Source organism: Rhopilema esculentum, unplaced genomic scaffold (genome assembly GCF_057945365.1).
Source record: "Rhopilema esculentum isolate cy_ngs unplaced genomic scaffold, ASM5794536v1 HiC_scaffold_34, whole genome shotgun sequence".
Classification (NCBI taxonomy): domain Eukaryota; kingdom Metazoa; phylum Cnidaria; class Scyphozoa; order Rhizostomeae; family Rhizostomatidae; genus Rhopilema; species Rhopilema esculentum.
The window spans coordinates 559,241-578,964 of record NW_028300845.1 but is presented as its reverse complement, the minus strand read 5'-3'; the positions used below and the strand labels follow the sequence as shown (position 1 = coordinate 578,964).

General features: G+C 36.2%; 2 protein-coding genes across 4 annotated transcripts in view; both read left to right on the top strand.

Moving 5' to 3' along the window:
- LOC148957300 (dedicator of cytokinesis protein 9-like) overlaps positions 1–1,666 on the top strand; it is a 41,572-nt gene extending 39,906 nt beyond the window's left edge. Inside the window, exon 55 of the mRNA XM_089115507.1 lies at positions 56–1,666. Within this exon, the coding sequence (XP_088971633.1) occupies positions 56–118 (63 nt within the window). The 3' untranslated portion in view covers positions 119–1,666. The remainder of the gene's footprint in view (positions 1–55) is intronic.
- A 5,253-nt stretch (positions 1,667–6,919) lies between these two features.
- LOC148957299 (ankyrin repeat and SAM domain-containing protein 3-like) lies at positions 6,920–19,427 on the top strand. 3 transcript variants are annotated; one of them, XM_089115543.1, is made up of 14 exons: positions 6,920–7,478; positions 9,195–9,316; positions 9,600–9,681; positions 11,086–11,224; positions 12,067–12,136; positions 12,752–12,861; positions 13,578–13,612; positions 14,530–14,581; positions 14,944–14,968; positions 15,322–15,552; positions 16,086–16,167; positions 16,783–16,830; positions 17,115–17,287; positions 18,006–19,427. In XM_089115543.1, exons 1-14 carry the CDS (start codon positions 7,137–7,139, stop codon positions 18,220–18,222), a joined length of 1,728 nt encoding a protein of 575 aa, XP_088971669.1. In that variant the 5' UTR covers positions 6,920–7,136; the 3' UTR covers positions 18,223–19,427. The 3 variants fall into 3 exon arrangements, with proteins under 3 accessions (XP_088971669.1, XP_088971671.1, XP_088971670.1); XM_089115545.1 differs by having other exon boundaries at positions 7,313–7,446; positions 9,195–9,258; XM_089115544.1 differs by having other exon boundaries at positions 7,313–7,446.
- Positions 19,428–19,724: the final 297 nt, after the last annotated feature.

Here is a 19,724-nt window from a genome sequence, read left to right as displayed (position 1 = left end):
TCTTCAAAGCTTGTGTCAAAGTCTTTCAGCTAATCCGGGTTTTTTGTTCCAACAGACTGGCTCTATGGATTCGCTGATGTCCGGTTTCAGACAAAGCTATGCGGATTCAGACGTATAAGTAACCGGCATTGTCGAGAGAAAGTGCCGGGGCATTTCCAGTACCATAAAACAACGATGTCAACGCAGAAATAAATCTAATCAATAATTTATTAGATTGATGTGAATTTCCTTCGATTTTAACACAGCAAAATTTTGTGTTTTAAGTAAACCATAGATTGCCACCAAAGTTGAACAGGCGATGGCAAAGCTAAGCCCTTCAGTTTCCTAAAATCGTGGATGCTTGTTTCATCATGGCCAAAAGAATGAAAGAATACACCAATTCGACTTACGACCTCATTTTGAAAAATTCTTTAAAATTGTTTGTAAAAAATGTCTGACCTTAGATTCGGATTTAGAGCAATGATTTTAGTGTACTTGGAAGTTTTCATTTTATGACGACAAGAAGATAAAAAATTTATAAGGGATTTGATCGTGATTGGCGACTAGTGGGGGGTGGGGGTAAAGAAGTTTCACCAAGAAAGATTTTTGCGGTCAAATCCCTTAAAAGTTTTTAAGCTTCATTTCTCCTTAAAATCTAATATACAAGCACAAACAATATAAAAAACTGTATCCGGCCTAAAATTATGGTGATGAAACCAAATCTGAGCTTAAAAAATTTATGTATTTAGATTTGGAGAAATTTCCAAAACGATTCCGTAAGTTGAGTTGGTGTATGCAGTTTGTTTTTAGCTACATTGCTTTTCTCAATGATCATTTATTGGTATTCTTGAGCTGTAAGAACAGATGCATCTATTTCACATTTTCAGTATCTCACTGACTAATCTCTTAGAACAAGAGAGGACTAATATTTTAGAATCAAGTCCTTGTTTCCAGTGTACTTTGACCTTCCAGATCGGGATGATGGGTCGAGGGTTATTAAAAGTAAACGATATAAATGAACTTTTTTACATTCTTTAAGGTGATTTTACTGTCAGGTCTTTAGCAGATCGCTCATGAAAAACTAGAGAGCCATCACCCCCCTGTCAGGGACAATCGTTACTTGCTTCTTCAAGCCCTTGCCATTTGAGATTATATTTTAGGATAATTAATTATTAATATGGGAAAACGTTTACTTTTTAAAAGGAGTATTTCTTATAGTATTGTAAAGGGTATATTTCTTTAGCATACATAGGATATTAGAAAGAAAGAAGGGGCATTTCGAGTGGAAACATTTTTTAACATTAAAGCATATGGACTCGTGATTTAACAAGTTGATGTATTTCTTTTTTTTATCTAACCATTTTATTGTTTGTATAAAGAGAAAAGGCATTTCTCTCCAATCGTCTTATTCGATATGTTTTATTGGTATTTAAAAATATCAAGCAGAGAATATAATTATTTCTAGCAAGTTTTTTGAGGAGCATAAGACATTTATGTGACGTCACGTTAAATTACCTAGATCTTGATTTCTCACGTCGTGGTTTCTAATGTTTCGGCATTTTTGGTGAAATCCATCATATATTTACGAAGGTAATTTGGCAATTTGCCAAGATCAGTCTTATGATTTAGGCTCAGGACATTTCTTTTACGCGTGGTGAGTAATTAAAATTAGTGTTGAGAGAACTGGCATTTTTGTTTTCTTTTGTCATTTCTTAAAGCAGAGAATCAAACATGAAGAAAAAAGCTGATTGTATTCTGGGTGCCAGAGCCTCTAAGAAGTGCAAAGGAACATGTGAAGAAAATATACCAGTATAAAAAAAGGAATGAACCCCCTCGCCTCTCGCTTTATGATGCCCTGGTACCCAGGGTAAGTTAACAGGTGCCTTGGATACCCTCTTGTAGAATTCATCATTTACAGATCTTTCCACAAGAATTCCTGGCGGGAAAATTTCGGACAATTCTTTGGTACGAACATTTAATCATCCGAATGTTTATTTGTTGAAAATTGTACCATCATTAATACAATCAGTAACATTTTTTATAATTTGAAGCTGCGTTTGAATTTTACAATAGGTACACATGCCGAAAACATTTCTTCCTATTTTCCCATGGGTCTTCGTGACAACAGTTGAATACGAAGATTTTTAATTACTCATGGCAAAAGACTATTGGGGATTCAATCCGTTCATTCATCTCAGCATACTACGATCTCAGTCATCGATTATGATAACAGAAATTCTTTCCAGAGTATTAGGATAATTATCGTCTTCATTAGTCTTATTATAATGTTTGTTATCATCACCATGATCATAATTATAGTCATTGTTTTTATAAAAGAAGCTCTAATAGCATTTCCACCCGCTTGAGATTGCTGTCAATGGATTTGCTAAAACGTTCTCAGGCAGCAAATTCAAAGAGTGGTAGAGTAAAGGGAATAAAAGTGTGACGTTATAAAAAATCTATTTTTAAAATTCCTTAATTTCGACCAATGCTATGAAAGCAACAAAAACTACCTCTTAACGTCCAAAATTAGTTTAATACTTTCAAGATTGGGCAAGATATGGTCAGTTAAAAAAGACTTACTGTTATAATTTCAAGAAATTGTTATCTATCAAAACATTTTACTTCCATTCTAACCTGGTTCATAAAGTTATGAAACAAGACCAAATTTCAGTGATGGGATGGGGAAAGATTCTCTGCTCATGTTGCCATATCTCAGCCAATTTGTAATAAAGGTTATGTGATCCAAAATTTGACAATTATATTTCTATGACATCATTACTTTGGAACTTTTGCAAGGCAAGCTAATGCAGTAGGTGATGGCTATCTAATTGGGTTTTGTACAACTATCTCAATTTGGCAAGAAGGAATTTTCTGCACTCCAAACTTTATGGGCCTCTCAAAGTTCCACAATTATTTTTGAATCACTTTAGAGAACACTGACCTAACTATTTCTTTACATTTTGGCTTGCCAATTAATTTTTTCTCATGACGATTGAGAGCCAGAAATTTTCATGGAAGCATTGATAAAGAAACCAGGGGTCCAGGGGCACATGCCCCCTAATGTTTGGCCAAACTTAATGCGAGCCCCCTTTGTGTTTTGTGATGCAAGCCCACTTTCAAGATTGTCTTTGAGTTAGAAACCTGAAATATAGGATTCAAAATATTTCAATACATCAATATCGAGACAACATTGCAAAAACTCTTGTCGAAGCAACTGCAAGGCATAATGTAACTACCTCATTAGAAAAGAGAAATGATATAAAGACAAAGTTGAGTTGTCAGTTTTGCTACAAATGTTACTCTTGCCAAAACTATATCAATTGTTAGGAAAATAATTACACCATCTACAAAATGACTAATATACACAGGTAACAAAATATAGAGCTCTGTAAAAAATTTGCTATGCATGGTACAATCAAATTTTGTTGATCTTAAAAACGGAGTTTTGGCAGGTTTCCTATAAAAAATCATTTCTGTATGAACAGCAATAATGGTTGGTATAGCAGGAGCTAAGTCAAACCAGTCCAGGGTATATGATGCAATACAAAATACTTATATACACACGCATAAAGATATGCTGTTTGGGGGATTTTCGTTGCAGTTTTATGGGTACTTTAAAGTCCTTGGCTGTACATTTTCTAAATAAAAAAACCAGTCTGCAAAAAAATTCATCAAAAAACTAAATGTCAACAGGATTCTTATAGCAAAACTTTTCACTTCTTCAAAAATACAATGCAACTCGATAAGATTCATAATGATGGTAGACATCACAATGGGAAATTTGTATAAAGTTCTCTTTTATACAAACTTTTACTCCAAATTATGCATTCAGAATAGTATATTTTATTAGATATACAGCTGATTGGACATAGCATAGTGCCAAGATGATTTTGAAGGGTATAAATTTCTAAAATTGTTAGGTTGGGTTCATTAAAATAAGATTAACTAAGATTATAATACAAAAAATATAGGTCGTTTGAAATCATATGTCAGATATTGATGTCAAAAATTATGTAAGAAATTTGCAACTTCACTGGAAAATCGTATTAGAATTCTGGAGCCAATAAGTATACTGGATATTGGGCAATTCTAGCGATTTTTAGCTCTGCAAAAGTACTCTGCAAAATTGCAGACAAAAAGACCTTTGAAACTGTGTTTTCAGACATGCTACTACCTAGTGCCTTCCAAATTAACAGTATTTCAAGGTTAGCATCACATTACTACACAATAAATGTTAATAATCAACAACAGAACAACCAAAAACGGAAACTTGCTTTTACTAAAGTAGAAGCCTGATACAGGCCCTAGAAATTCTCAATCGAAATTAACAAAATTATAAGTACTAAAATGAAGTTAAAATTCTATTAAAGTTTATATACTACAAAATATTACTCATTTCTAATTTATTGCAAAACCTTTGGTACAAAATTCTATATACTTCGTTTTACGCTAAGCTTTCTCTATCGAATTCACAATTCCATTTATTTGTTGCTTCGGTGTCATACCTGTTGCCCTAAAGTACTCGCACTACCACTTTTCGACCTTGTTGATCGTCTTTGAGTCGGTTTTGTTCCACCAGTCTTTCTTTTATTTACCTTTATTGGATTACCCACTAACGTATGATCTTTTTTGGCTGTTTTGCTTTTCCTTTTTTGCTCGACTGTTGCCCTCCCCTGCTTTTTGCCTTCGTGACGTCCTGTGGGCCTAGTTTGAAGTTGGGCAACTCTGCTGCTGCCTACTTTTTTCCATTTGTAGTTCCCTCTGAGTGGAAATCCATCTTGGAAATTGAAGTTGTACTTCGAAGTGTAATGTTCTGCCATTGAACTTTGCTCATTGTCGAGATCTCGCTGGATTTGCTCATGATTTACTTGCCAAAGAGCCCTACAAACGTTCTTGTTCACTTTCCTCGATCGAAGTTCGAGAATATCTTGATTTTCATTCTCTTCTGTAGTAACCATTGTTATAATGCCTCCTTGGATTGTCAATAACAAAATAAGGAAGAGACTTTGCAAAATTGTGCGCAAACCAGACCAGCATCCGAGTATTTGTAACGATGTAGTAACATAGTAAACGAAGCTCCCGCCATTCACATCAGCTGTTCACAAATGGAGGCTGTTGTGAAAACCGTTCGTCGTTGATAACCGTTGAGACGCGTTTGGGCGGGCCCATGACGTATTTCAAATCAGCAGCCTCTGCAGAGGGCATGCTGCGCAGCGGCCGCAAAATTGAGTGCCTGCAACTGATGGGTGAAAAATTAATTTAATTTTTTTACTTTTCCGCGGTAAAAACTTCGGAGGAAAATTTTGTAAGAAGTTAACCCCGGAAATAAAAAATAAGCTACCTTAGCGGCAGTACGTGTTGCTTCTGGTCTTTTCCCTAAAGTTTATGAACCGAGCAAAAAAAACAGTGATCCGTTGGCCATACCTTACCCAATTTTTGACATATTGAGCTGATTTTTCGCTTTCATTTGGATAGGAAACAAGTACCCAAATAAATGAATTGCATGTTCAATATGAATCTATTTTATAATTTCTCTTGTTCTCAAATGAATTATAGTTTAACGTCTACGCACAATTTCCAAAATAGAACACGATTTATCTGAAAGATAGAAGACGCACGGGAAAAGATAAATGCAGAAAAGCCGGATTTCTCTCGCGTTATACTAATTTCAAGAGCGTATTATATGTATCAGTTTTATTTTTGCAATTACGCATTTATTTCTTCTCTACCAAGTTCACGAACTTTACCCTCTATAAATCGTATTTTTACCTAGAATAATTACACTGAACTTGACATTACCTCTTACTTGTTGCACATCCTTTTTGCAAACTAGAACAAAAACTTATTTCTATCTTCTATCCCATTTTCAGAGCCATAGAAACGCTACCAGGGACAGTTTTTTGTGAAGATTGCAACTACCGTTTTGTGAAAGGGAAATTTTACAGGCTTTTCCTCCGTGAAACCTAGTATTGAAATCAAAACATTAGAGAATCTCAAATTCAAAATTTTAAATAAGGCCTAAAATTTTGTCTTACATGGTTAAAAACCGCTATCTAATGCCAGTAAGCTCTCTAAAACAACTTAGTAAACAATTATTTCAGAAAAATTGATATTTTAGGGACTTGGTACCGGATTGTCCTATTTTACCATTTGTCTATTTTCTGCGGCTCTGGGCAACCGCTGATGGAAATTTGTGCCTAAGCAGACGTGTAGTGACTATTGTCTAAACGTAATCATGTCTTCCATTGTGTCACTGTCATTAACACTTCCATCGTCTTTGTATCCACGTAACGTAATAAACAATACATTTGTAGCGTCCCCTCGTTTTATGTGTATACGCCCTAAATTATAGTCAGTCGGTAAATTCATCAAGACGCAACGGCCACGCAAAATCGTCTCTTGCTGGCTCCGTGTTTCCTGCACGTTAAATCAGACATGAAAACGACAGCAACAACAAAAGCAAAATTAAATATTATTAATTAAAATAATTAAATATATAGGAACATCGTCAATCAGGGTTCCTATGGACGTGGTCTTAAAAGCTTATCCTCAGGGTGTAAGCCCATTTGCTCCTGCTACTACTCCATTCAAATTTTTATCTGGACTCACGCCTGGTGGATTTTCCCGAGCTGAAATAGAACCACGCCCAAAACCACGCCCAAAACCATGCCCATCACATGTGCGTGCAAGAGTACACAGTTTTGAAAGTATGAGAACTCTTGGGATTTGTGTCTATCAGTACTAAGTTTCTTGATTTTATTGTTATTTACAACTTTTGTGATTTATTTTCATGTTGTTAGCAGAAGATTACCTTGCAATTAATTGAATGCTGAAATATTATTGTGTCTTATGGCACTGTGGCACTGATCAGTGGTCTGTGGTCATCACTGGTGGTCTCAGACACAATTGTTGTTGTCGTTGTTCAAACAGTAATCGTTGTTGTTGCTAAATGATTAAAATTCTCTTCATTTCATAAGATCCTCTCAGAAATAAAGATTGGTAAGAAGCTTGGTTTAAGAAATTTTTGTCCAAACAATATCAAGGGAACTGAAGTCTTTGGCTGAGATTTTAACCTTAAAATAGGTCAATTAAAGTCACTGGAAGGACACTGAACAGTTTAGATTGTTGATATCTAGATAGCTAGCTACTTCAACATGACAACAGGTGAAGAGGACCATGACCCACTGGAACGGGCCCTGATTGAAAGCCTCGAAAAAGACGAAGAAGTCCCTCTCGATTTGTACACAGCATGTCTAATAGGTGATTTTATTACAGTGCGCCAGCTAATACAATCTGGAGCCGAACTGGACAGGAAGAATAAAAATGGTGGCTGGACTCCTCTGATGTATGCTGCGTATGTTGGGAGGGATACCATAGTTAATTTGCTACTTGAAGCAGGTGCAGATGTGAAAATAGGTACACCAAAAACTGGCACAACTGCCCTCATGTTAGCATCGGCTTGTGGTAATGAATCCATAGCATATTTTCTTTTACAGGTTAGATATCATTTATCATTTGTTTGGTGTTTTCAACCCATGTATTATTGCTGCATTCTATCAAGGGGTGCATTGCCCCCTCTTTCATAGCATCATATTCCTGCTATGTAAATAAATGAAAAATTTTAAAGCACGTAACTAGGGGTGAGAATAGTTCAGTGCGATGCCCCTTATGGGCTTTACTGATTATTGTAATAGATGTAGATGTAGTTGTGGCTAGAAGTGCTGACTACAGATCCAAGGGCCCATTGTTTGAGTCCCTGATACAGTAGAATCCCGTTATAGCATACTCGGTTATTACGTACTTTCGGATGTAACATACTGGTGTGCTTGGTCCTGGCAAAAGGTGTGCTTGGTTTTAACCAATTTTTACTTACCCTCATTACAACATACTTCGGATAAAACATACTTAATACGCTGGTCCCTTAAAGTACGTTATAACCGGATTATACTGTATGATCAAACTTTCACCTAGAGTCAGGTGAGTCACAAGCTCTCTGTAATTCCAGGCATAGAAAACACAAGATGTAGTTACTTCTAGAGGAAGGACCAACACACTACTTGATAAGCACAGCCTCTCAGTGTCCTAAAAACTACCTTGGGATGCTAGAGCAAAAACAAAAGAATAAAAAGGTGGATATGACATCAATTGGAGCTAGGGTGCACTTTTTTAATGGAGATAGATTTCACCCCTTTAATGTTGGCTCAAACTTAATTTACATCTAAACGTGACAAGACATTGTTTATGAGAAACAGTTATGTCAAAGCTGCCCTAAATGCTTCCATTTTTGGAACAGCCAGCTTTGAACACATTTGTTTTTTGAATGGTATTGTTTTTCATTTTGCTATTCGAAACTATAAGGATTTATTTTTTTTACAAAATAAGATCATACATACAAATATCTAAGGGGTTTATTGTTTAAGAATCAGTTTCTGGAAGAGGGTGGTCAATTTCCTTTTGTTCTCATCTTTTTTCTTTTTGACACAATTTGTTTTCACAGGCCTCAGGCAAGGGGCTGGTATTAAACTTAGTTAATATCAGCAATCAGATGTATTTCTGTGCCCTTCTGAATTCTGAAATATCAATTACAAGCAGCTTTTCAAAAAGGGGCTGTGTCCCTTCCTCTTTTTCTAGGTAATTCTAAAATATCATAGCTAATTTCTTTATGGATCAAATTTTTGATTAAACCAATATTACTTTTTGACATTTGCATGCATGTGTGACCTCAATAGTCCTCCTGATAGCTGAAAACTCAATAAATGCTGACAAAATTTTGCTACTTTAAATTCTTTATTTTTAAGATTTTTTGCCCTAGAAAACCCTAGGAAAAATGGAAAGGTAAAAAGAAATTAATATTGAGGAGGCATGCAAACAAAAACAACTGAATCTTAATTTTGTATTTATTTGTATGTTTAGCAAGCAGAAATTGACATAAGGCCTGGGCACACTTGTATCTGCATTTCTATGGTCATGAGTTGGTTCTGCTTCAAGGCAGGACAATAGAACCTTTGAGGGATTAGGCGAAAGTTGACAAATTGGGCGCACTAGAAATGCTAGCAGATTAGCACCTATTGTTAGAAGACTACAGGGATTATGTTTGTCACGATTTGTCATGTTTCAAGTGATAGTGTGTCCGAGCCCATAATTTGCATCTATAATGAAATAAATTAATCAAAATTTCAAGGATTTTCTGTAGACTTGAGTTTCTTTTTCAGCAAGGGGCATGCGTAAATAAAAGAGACAGAAAAGGCCAGACTGCCCTTTTTCATGCTGTTGAAGGTGGGCATATTAATGTTGTCAAGCTTTTGCTGGACTGTGAAGCAGATATTGAATCAAGGTAGGGCCTTCAAGGCAAAGAAGTTATCAAGTTTTCAACTTTGTGAAGAATTCAGATTCAAGGTTTAGCTTTTATGAAGTGTTTTGTTGGTTTTACTCTCAATTTAGTTAGCAGCATGACAATTTCCACAGTTGTCCTGAATTCTTATCAACATCATCAGAAGAAATTGTTTCAAAACAAATCAAAATTTGCCAAAGCAATCAGATAGAAACAAACCCATGCCTTTTTTGCTGTCATTTAGGGTTGTTTGTCAAAACTTGAAAATAAACATTTTTACTTTCAGACAGTCTCAGACGCATTTGACACCACTTATGGTTGCAGCCATCGAGGGTCATGCAGTCATATTTAGCATGCTCATTGAGTATGTAAGTATCATTGCTGGTTATTCATAACAGAGTCTTGTTTCAATGCGATTTGAATATGCATTCAATTTTAAAGAGCATCCATTGATTTGTTTTAGAAACGAACTAATGTGCTTAGACAATAAGTCGTAATTGTTTTATGTTGGTGCCGTGATCCGGGAACCACTGCACAAAGGGCAACAATGGTCTTCTGTGGAAGATACTTCAATCCACTATGCATAGTTGGTTTCCATGGATACTTGGTTATTACAATACTATGTTAAAGAATGGGGATATATTGGCTGAAGTTGCAGATAAAAGCCAAACAAAAATATGCGACGTAGTTAATCGGAAATTCCTGTAAATTATGGAAAATTATACCCGAATACGCTGAGTCGTTATTTTTGTGGTGCGTACCCTTCCTTGCTATAGAGATGGATTGATAACATGAGCTTGCCTCAGACTGATTTTGTAAAAGATTCTGTCAACAAAAAGCGAGGGGCAAATCACTCTATGAAAATCTCGTACACCTTTTGCGAAAATCCTATTGTTTTATCTAAAAATCCCTAGAAATCGTTTTGTTTTAGGGAAAATCTCGTACGCTGTTTGCAAGAGTGAATCGCCCCTCGACAAAAAGCTGTAAAGAACAGTTGGCGAAATCATGTGAAACTAGTAGTACTGTGATCACCAAAACCCCATATAGTGGACGCATGTGTACCTTGACTTGTGCCTACAATAAAATATAAATGAACGACTTAAACAATAAGGGAACCCGAGGACATGCCAGAGATCTTGGCCGAATTGATTTTTTAAGCGGGGTTCAAGCCCTAAACCCTATAGATCCCATTTTTAACATGGCCGTCACAGAATAGAGGTGAAGTGTAGAGGCAACGTAAGTACATTTTGACTGGGGAGGGTGAGGGTGCATATGAAATTTTTTAGCTTGATGAGAAGCTCAGGATTTTTGCAAAGTGACTGGCAAGATAAGATCTTAGAATATTGGGGACACTGTCCTATACGCTTCCCTCTGCAATAGCGTAAGGGATCCGCAAAAGAAGATGGAACGCTTACGGCTACCGAAAATGCCGCCTTCATGTAGCCAGGAGCCGCAAAACAAGAAAAATTAATGTATATGGCTTATGTATACGCTGTTCTGTCCCTTTCTCCTGTTGGGCCTTTTTGCTTGCCTCCCGCTAGTTACGAAGAAGGATTTCCAGCTAGTCTTTTTCGATTTCTTCTTTGGACCGGTCAATGAATACTGCAATTCCTATAGCTAAAGGAAAGATTTAGGGCCAATCTCATGCATTTGTATTATGTTGCTCAGTCTGATGGTTATCTTTATACTTAGGCTGTTGTTTGAGTTTTCCATAGCTTTTTATCGTTCCTTTTCTTTAAATGGTCATGTTATACTGGTTCTAATTTCTGCAGGGAGCAGATCTAAACGCGAAATCCCAGTTTGGTGAGACTGCCGTCAGCCTGGCTCACAGCTTTGGTAACATAACCATCATCAACATTGTTGAAAACATGTGCCAGAAAACAGACACAGCCAACTTGAGAGGAGAACCAGGTATGCGAGGATACTGCAAATTTAGTGCTGGGTGTAAGGGCTTTAGTGTAAGAAAGAAAATCTTTTGCCGTTGAGAGTTGAAAAGGGTGATGTAGAGCCTTTTAATTGTAATAAAGATTAGAAAGATACCCGATGAGCTACAATTGGCCTAGCCAATCAGTGAGCGTGATACCACTCATAAGCTTATTGATTGGCTAATTTTGATTGACAGCTGGCATCTATCGATTGCTATTGACAGTATTCTTATTCTTTTTTTATTTATCTTGTTTTACCTTGGTACTACACTCATGTTCAAACTTATTAGAAAAAGTAATTGACTTGGTAATTTGGCAATACACTAAGGATCTGGTACGCACATTTCAAAAATTTCAAAATGTTTTGTTAAAAACGTTTTTTTTTATTGTCAACTGTGAAAAGATGTTTTCTAGCCTTTGAAAGTCATGAGCTTGGAAACATTCGAGACGTTTTTCTTGTGACCAGTGGTTAAATATTTGTGTTGGCAACGGCCACTAGTTGCTTGTGTAGAAAAGTGTTTCATAAGAATCAAAGAGCAATAAAAGAAATTAAATTATGTTTTTGTGTTTATGCTCTGCTTCCATGACTAGTGGACTTTTGAAGTCATGGACGATAGTCATTTTTTCATTTCCCTCAAATGTGTCTTTTTATCTAAATTTGTCAATCTACTGTCCAAAGCGAGTTCAGCTCTGCCAGTACGGCATAGAGTGCTAAACCACAAACCGTTAATCTGCAATCTTCATTAACTTACGATACAAATTGTAAAACAAGTATAATCTTTTAGAAGTAGAAAGTTACGTGATCTCTTTTTTAAAATGTTGCTTTAGGGCTATTTGCAAGTGACAGTGGCATTAGAGACGGCCCAGAAAAAATTGCAAGGCTTACTAGAGAGGCGAGGTATGGTTAGGCTCTTTCAAGTTTCTTGCTGTAACAGCCCTCTCGAGGATTTTAAATTTTTAAGGAATACATCAACATATTGTCATTGCTTTTAGCGGCATCAAAATGTTATCTGTATTTTTTTATATTGGAGCTTAATGTTTTGTTACATTAATCAGTCAAATTTCATTCAAGTCTTAATGTCTTTTTATTGAAGTATTAGCTTGTCCTATCGTTCGTTTGTTTTTTGCATCAGTCTTATTCTAAATCAATTGGTATTACCACTCGCAAAATAGCTTGTTTTTAGTTTTATTGCAAAGACCAAGCATTCATTTAAGACGTTTCGTCGATTTTAATTTCAAATCTCTTTCTGATTATACCTAGATCATTCTGTAGTTTTCCAGAGTTTCAAATTAGCATCTTTGTCGCTAAATGCTTTCGATCAACAGAAACATGCGGCTATAAATATGGGGAAGGAAGCAATGTCATTGATGTACATTCGCCTTCAGGCCTTCGGAGAATTAATTAACTAAGCTGGTCTCATTGCTTTGTAGAGGCGGGCCCTTGAATTTATTTTACCTTAGAAACTCTGGATTGGAAACTAGATTGGAAATCCTCATAAAATTTTTATTACAGAGCCGCAGCAAGCCTTGAGAACAAAAACCAAAACGTCAGAGGCCGTGACATGGTTGCCCCCATCGATGCCAGGGACTACGAGCCTGTAGAAGCGTCCTGGTCTCATTCAGGTAAGATAGGGGAGTCTCAATTGCCTGGTTTATGTGACGTCATTCACTGCTGCTATCCACTTCAATTGATTAAGGACGCCGAAACAATACAAGGGGAGAGGGCGACAGGCTTAAGGAAAAGGGCGTTTGAAGAAATGATTTGCAGCTCTCGATCTGCTGTAGGCATCTTTAAAATGGGCTAATTTCTGGAACATGAACAGTCTGTACACTTTTTGAGAAGTTTCATCTTTACTGCAACATGAAAAACAATTGAATTACCTCGACAATAAGAAAGTCAAATAACTTTCCTTGAAAATTATGAATGCCAATGTCAAGGGTAGTGTTAATTGATATTTTTGCATTGTTTGTAAAAAAAGCAATTCATTAGGTAAATATAGCTGAAAAATCTTTAAAAGACAAATTCTAAAGAAAACTTTTGCAGAAAAAACTAAAATTTTCGGAATGTGTTTTGTTTTTGGGGGAGGGGGAGGGGAGGGGAAAGGGGGGAAGGGAGAGGGGGAGGAGAGTGAATTTATAAGCGAATCATGCTGTTCACATGCAAAATATTTCCTCCAATATTTATCAGATACGAAGCTTTGGGTATTGACTTTTTGTTGCTTTACAACTTTTTCCTGCAATCTAAATCATTAATTGAACCAATATTTGTTTTCGCTGCATCTTTTAGTCTTTATGTAAACCCTCGTGCATGTTTTCTAATGCATTACTGATTTTTTTAGAATTTTCGGCTCTAGAAAAAGAAATGGCTGATATGGTAATTAAAAATTTTTTCTGTGTTCTAAATCTCATTGTTCGTATTAATCCGCTATTTTAATTTTTTTTGCATATTTCTTTATTTTTCCCTTTTATGTATTTTACTTTTCTATATATTTAATACTTCCTCCTGTGTACTTTATTCTCTCACCGATTTTAAAACTTAATTAGATACAATATTATATCACCTTTATGCTATCTTACTAGCTACTAGACATGAAGTAATAGCGTTTTATCATGGAATCTTTACCATAGAGCCATCGATAATAATATCCTTAGCTCTTTTAATTCAGAATTGCAATTTTAAAGTTAATGAGAATTAAGCAAGTGGGATGTCGTATCCTTCCAACTGTGTAAGAGCTCTCTTGAGTCATATTTGCAGAACAGGCACATTTCTACAGAAACACAGTAAATCAATGTAATGTCTTCAGACTTTTGAGCTAGGTGTTACAGGGTCAAAAGCTCTTACCTTAAAGGCGTATTTTGATGATTAATTTGGTTGGAGGTGCCTGGCAGATACGATTGTTGGGAGAGGGGTACTCATTGTTGTGTGATTCTGTGATTTTGAAAGCGTCTTTACGTATCCAAAAGTAAGTCATTAAGGTTCCCTATTGGTAAAATTGGCGTCTTCTATAGGTAAAATGGCGTTTTTGTACTGTAAAAAGGGTGACCCCTAACTTTTTTATTCACCCCCCCCCCTCACTCTACAGTCCAGTGGCTGGCACCCCCCCTTGTTACCAAAGTCTGAGAATCGTATGTCCATATACTTTTTCAAACAATAAATCTGCGAGGACTAATGTCTTGTTTTCTTTTATGATTCTGAGTTGAATGTTTCTTATGGCCTAAGATCGTTCGTAGTTGGCAGACTAACGGTGACTGAAGTGCACGTTATCAACCAATACTTTTCCTGCCTTTTAGGCGTTAGCTGACAAAAATTCGGGGACAGAGAAGCCGACATCAAGTGACAATGGTGAGGATATTTTTGTGAATGCTTTCCTGTGAAGAATGAAAATCGATATGAAAGGCCTAATTTGAAAAACCAGAAAAAGCTCTGGCAATAATAGAAGACTGAGTTTACAAAATGCACCGATGTAGTTCCAAAACAGCCGCAAAAGTTTTTAGGTTTTAAGAAACTATGATGCAGCAGTTTCTAACATTAAAAATTGAAAAATTGATTTAGCAGTATAGATTACTAAATACATACACACTGTGCAAAAAGTTTATGTTAAATTTAAAAGAAAGTTTATAAGAAAGCTGCACTACATGCGAAAAACTCGTGAGAGCTTTTTAGTCACTAGCCATGGTAAACATGATTATCCTTTCTTTTTACAGGAATAAAAGGCGATATTTCTCAGACGTAAGTATACAAATATTTTGATGAAATTTAACCCTGGTGAAACTGATTAATTTTAAATATTTAAGCCGCCTAGCCATAGAATAACAATTATAGATAGATAACAACTATTTCAATATGTTGTTGTTAATGAATTTGATATTTCAAATCCACCATTTAGCCTTTCAATTGTTTTTTTGCCCTTCAAATTTTACAAAATTTTATCTTCTGATTCTGTGCTATAAGGGAAAACTCAATTGTAAAGTTACCAGTATTTGTTTTATTTAACTTTAGAATTTAAAAAGAAATAGAATACAAATTGAATCAATTTTTAGACCAAATCTGTTTTGCTGAAACAGCCTCTTGTTCCATTGCAGCATCGTGATACCCTCGAGAAAGAAACGGGTTAGCCGGATTTGCTACGAGCCTCCCAAACACCAAGTTTGGTCACCTAGTCAGGATCAGGGGAAAACAAACACGGAATCGTTAGCTGATGTTCTCGAGAACTTAAAGCTCTCAAAATATTACCCATGTTTTGAGAAGGAGGACATCGATATGGATACTTTTCTCACTCTAACAGATGAAGAATTAAAGCACATTGGCATCGAGTAAGGCATTTTTACTAAAAAGGTAGTTTTAGGAAACTGAGAAACTGTGCTTATCGAACTGTGTCCTGGTCATTCCTCTTGATGCAACTACATTTCGTTATTCCTTCCCTCACTCTAATTGACCTGCTATAGCAGGTACTCGAACCCAGACCCCTGGATCTGAAGCCCAGGAACCCAGCAACAGAGTCTTCCTAAATTATTTTCATATATTGTTAGAGGACACAAAAAGGAGTCGAAAGGTGCATGGGTATATTTCCCTCCCGAGTTTATTGTTTTATCTATTCTTATTTTCAAACTTCTGGATTGCAGCTGCTCTCTTGCGCCATCCACATATTCCCGCCACAAGACGTCATCTGACTGAGCACTGTGTTATATGCCTAGTGTCGTCATCTAGTATCATCTTCTAAATATCAACAGTAATTCAGTAGATTATCAAAATTTCCTTAGTCATTGTACTCTTGCAATGAATCTGCCTCTGATTCCGAACCATTGTCCCTTCTTTGTTGCTAACTGAGTTTAATATTTTTTCATAGTAAACTGGGGCCAAGAAAGAAATTACTAACCTTTATATCAAAAAATTCGAGACAAAGGAACAACGATGATGCAGGCAATACGGTAAGAATTGCGAAATAATAACAGGCATAACTTGCTCGAGCTACATGATGCCTTCCACTTTAAACCCGAATCGAAACATCATCGATCAATTGGGTTTCAAGTCGGCAATTTATTCAAAATGCAAAGAACACTGTTATTTGTTATCAATACCCCCATTTGTCCATTGAACATGGTCAGTTTCGAGGGTGTTAAGAACAATGTCAAAAACCATATGGGATTTCGCCAATATTCTAGATAGAAGATTAAACAGAGACACTGTAAAACCTCGATTTGACGGAAATTTTTAATACCAGGATTGTCCGTTGCAGGGATGTAGGGAGCTGTCCGATGTAGGGAGCTGTCCGATGTAGGGAGATGTCCGATGAAGAGAGTGTCTGGTGACTAGAGATAACTTGTACAATGATAGAATAAGTGTTTTGGGACAAAAGTATTTGTTCTGTTTTGCAATGGCCCTCGTTGCGAGGATGTCAATCTAGGTTTTACTGTTTATGAATCAATTTTTTTTTCCTGTAGTTTTCAGAATTCAAAGAATCGAAGTTATAATTGAAGTCATCTTAAAGTTTCACTATGGATTTAGTTTCTCTTAATTTCTATCTTAAACATCTGTCGTTTTAGGACGGAGAGCAGGCCACAAATGCAGACGCTGAAACTGCGATTCAGCAGGTATTTTAAGTTTGAATAGCGATTCAGTTGACCGCTGAGGCTGGCTAATTCATATTATACCCAGGGACTTCAGATCGAGGGTGTGCATCGAATTTAGTACCCTCTTAAAGATTTCGATAAAAACTTTTGACCCTCCTTTTAATTATATTTTGCCCTTGACATTAGCATACTGAAACAAATTTAGTCCACCCTTTCTCTTTCAATTCTTGATGTGTTCCGCGGTCCCAGAATGTACCTCAGACCAGTTTACAAGCAATGCAGTGATTACATATCCTTTCTCCCAGGCGCATGCGTACGTGGAGTATTTGCAAGCACAAGTCTACACAGAGAAGCAAGGAAGACACGAACTTGAGTCATATTTCGTTGCAGAGAGGGGTCGTCTCGATCAGATTCATAAAAGCTCAAAACAAATTAAGAATACTTTAAACGAAATTTTATCGTTGGTGGAGAGCTTAAGGTTTGTATCAGTTAGCATCTGTAGGCACATAAAAGAGTTGATTTCCTGGCACGTGACAAATACCAGGCATCTGGAAGTGATTCTGACTGGCCTGATCGCATCCGGCTTTTCGATTGGTTCTTTGTTGACGAATGTGTCGAGTTGATGCCAGATTTCATTCACATGCCTGAACACAGTTCTGCGCATGTCCCTGCACCTGAAAAACAGATCTGTGCAGATCCCCATTCCGACATTTAACTTTTAACGCCCAGATTTTGTCTACCCTTGCTAATTTGTTTTGTTCTACTTAGCTAACTGCAGGTTAGATGCCATGGAAATGGAAGCTTGTTTTAGAATGATTCAAACTTCAATATTTCACGAGAAGCGACTTTTCGAGCCGCACTTTCGGTAACTGGATGCGTACCACGAAATTAAGGGTGGTCTGTCGTTAAATCAACTTATACTATGATAGCCCTAAAAAGGATGTATATTTCAAAATTTCAGGGACCTCTTGGTCGGGGGTCCTGTTTCGAAAAATTGAATGATCCGGGCATTTTTCATTTCCCCACGCCTCCTGCAAGTGTAAGTTGAGACTTTTTGCCCCCAGTTAGCCTAAAGTTCCTCCTTTGAGAGTTTTGTTCATCTACTATCACCAATGATAAATACGGCCCTGCCTGGCTGTTTAAATAAAAATATTACCCTTAGCTTCCCACAATTCAATGTAATCTGTCTTTCGTAGAACGAATAGCAAGACCACCTCCGAACATCTAAATTCACTTTACAAAGATTTATCATCGGATCAAAAAGCTGCTAGAAAATTGGTAGAGGAGTTGTTGGAAATGCAAGGACAATCGCTTAATATTTCGAGTAAAATAACATCGCATATCTCGTTCAGTTTCCGCACTAACCAGTTTGTTATTGGCCTTTGTACGAAAGACCATTCTGTTGAGAGCTGATCTATTCCTCGATTTTAAATTTATATTTGTAGTCATCACATAAATTTTATCTAAATTTTAGATATACCTGGGTGTTTACGACTGTGAACTCACCTAGACAAGAAACTATTTATTCCAGAAATGTGTTTTGATACAGTTGATTCCTGTTAAGTCGGAACTTCAAGGGGGGAGGATAAACAGAATAGTCAAACTTAGCCGATGTCCGACTTATCTGGAGAACGAAGTTTGATTTGTATAAGGTAGAAATATCAAAATCCGAGGTATCTGGGATACAACTCAACGGGATTCAATTGTATAAAGATAACGACGATAGATTTCAGGAAGAAATCTTGATAGAATAATTTTTCGTAAAAAAGTCTTTGATAATATTATAGTAACCTCTTATTTGTCATTTTCCTTTGAACTAACATTTCGTAAAAGAATTTTTTATACAATTCTCTTGCTAAACCCTGAAAGCCTTCGAATGACCAAACTCAGTCACGAGATTAAATCTGCGAAGGGTTTGGGGACAATTGCCCCTCTTGCCCTGCCATTGTTTAAACCAAAGGCCATTGTCCTTCTCTTTTTATAAGAAAAGGCTTGCCACCACACCCCCCTCCCCCAGCTGATTTCGAAAAGTATCGAATATGTGTTGATTTTTGTTCAAATTTTTATACCACTTATGATAACTCTTACTTCAGACCTAAGTTATTCCTTTTGTAAATTACCACGCTTGGAAACCAGGGAAATTTCGAAATCGTCTGCAATCCACATTCAGTACTAAATAAGTCGGTTTTTCTTCTAATTTCTTTTCACTATTTCTATTATTTTGCCCAGTTCTTGTATGAGGCATTTTTGATTGACTTTACAACTTTTTCAAACCTGTTTCCTTGCTTTCGAGCAATTAGTAGCAATTTATGAAAATTAGATCTCCCTTAAAAATCACCGATTTGGTGGGCAGATTTAATGTACCCTTTTAGCCAGATCATTGTTGTACACATTTATTAAGAATGATTAATTAAATTCAGTGAAACAGTAAAAATTTGCTTTTAGCTTGCATTCTGACAGTCTTAGTTTTTATTCTCCAGCAGTAAATGAATTTTTCTACATCCCTAAGGCAACAATATTTATTTGGGATTAATAAGAAAACGTTTTAAATGAAGTTAGTTCTTTATTCCTAGACAGTATATTTAATTTGTCAAAATAAATTTCTATATAGTGCCTAATTTAAGGGGAAAGCCTTCTTGAATATTTTCTGTTGTCGGATGTGATAGCCTTACATGGTAACAAAGACAATTTCATATAAACTGATTCAGCAAAGGTGGAAAATGCCTTTTGCCTTTTTCATAAAGCTATAGCATTACTTACATTCTTCTAAGATTGCTTAACTTTTACCAGTTTCCAAAGGCTCTATGCTTGTTACTATGCAGAGAACCTATATAAAAAATGCCATAAACAATATATATAAAAACGATGCTATCCGCCCAAATGAAATTTTCTATGAATTGGAGAAATCACATACT

Bases quoted from the DNA above. Each gene is read 5' to 3' on its own strand.
- LOC148957299 (XM_089115543.1), top strand. From the start codon at position 7,137: ATGACAACAGGTGAAGAGGACCATGACCCACTGGAACGGGCCCTGATT. The intron at 14,969-15,321 runs GTAAGTATACAA...GTTCCATTGCAG, and splicing joins AAAGGCGATATTTCTCAGAC to CATCGTGATACCCTCGAGAA. The intron at 17,288-18,005 runs GTTTGTATCAGT...TGTCTTTCGTAG, and splicing joins TCGTTGGTGGAGAGCTTAAG to AACGAATAGCAAGACCACCT.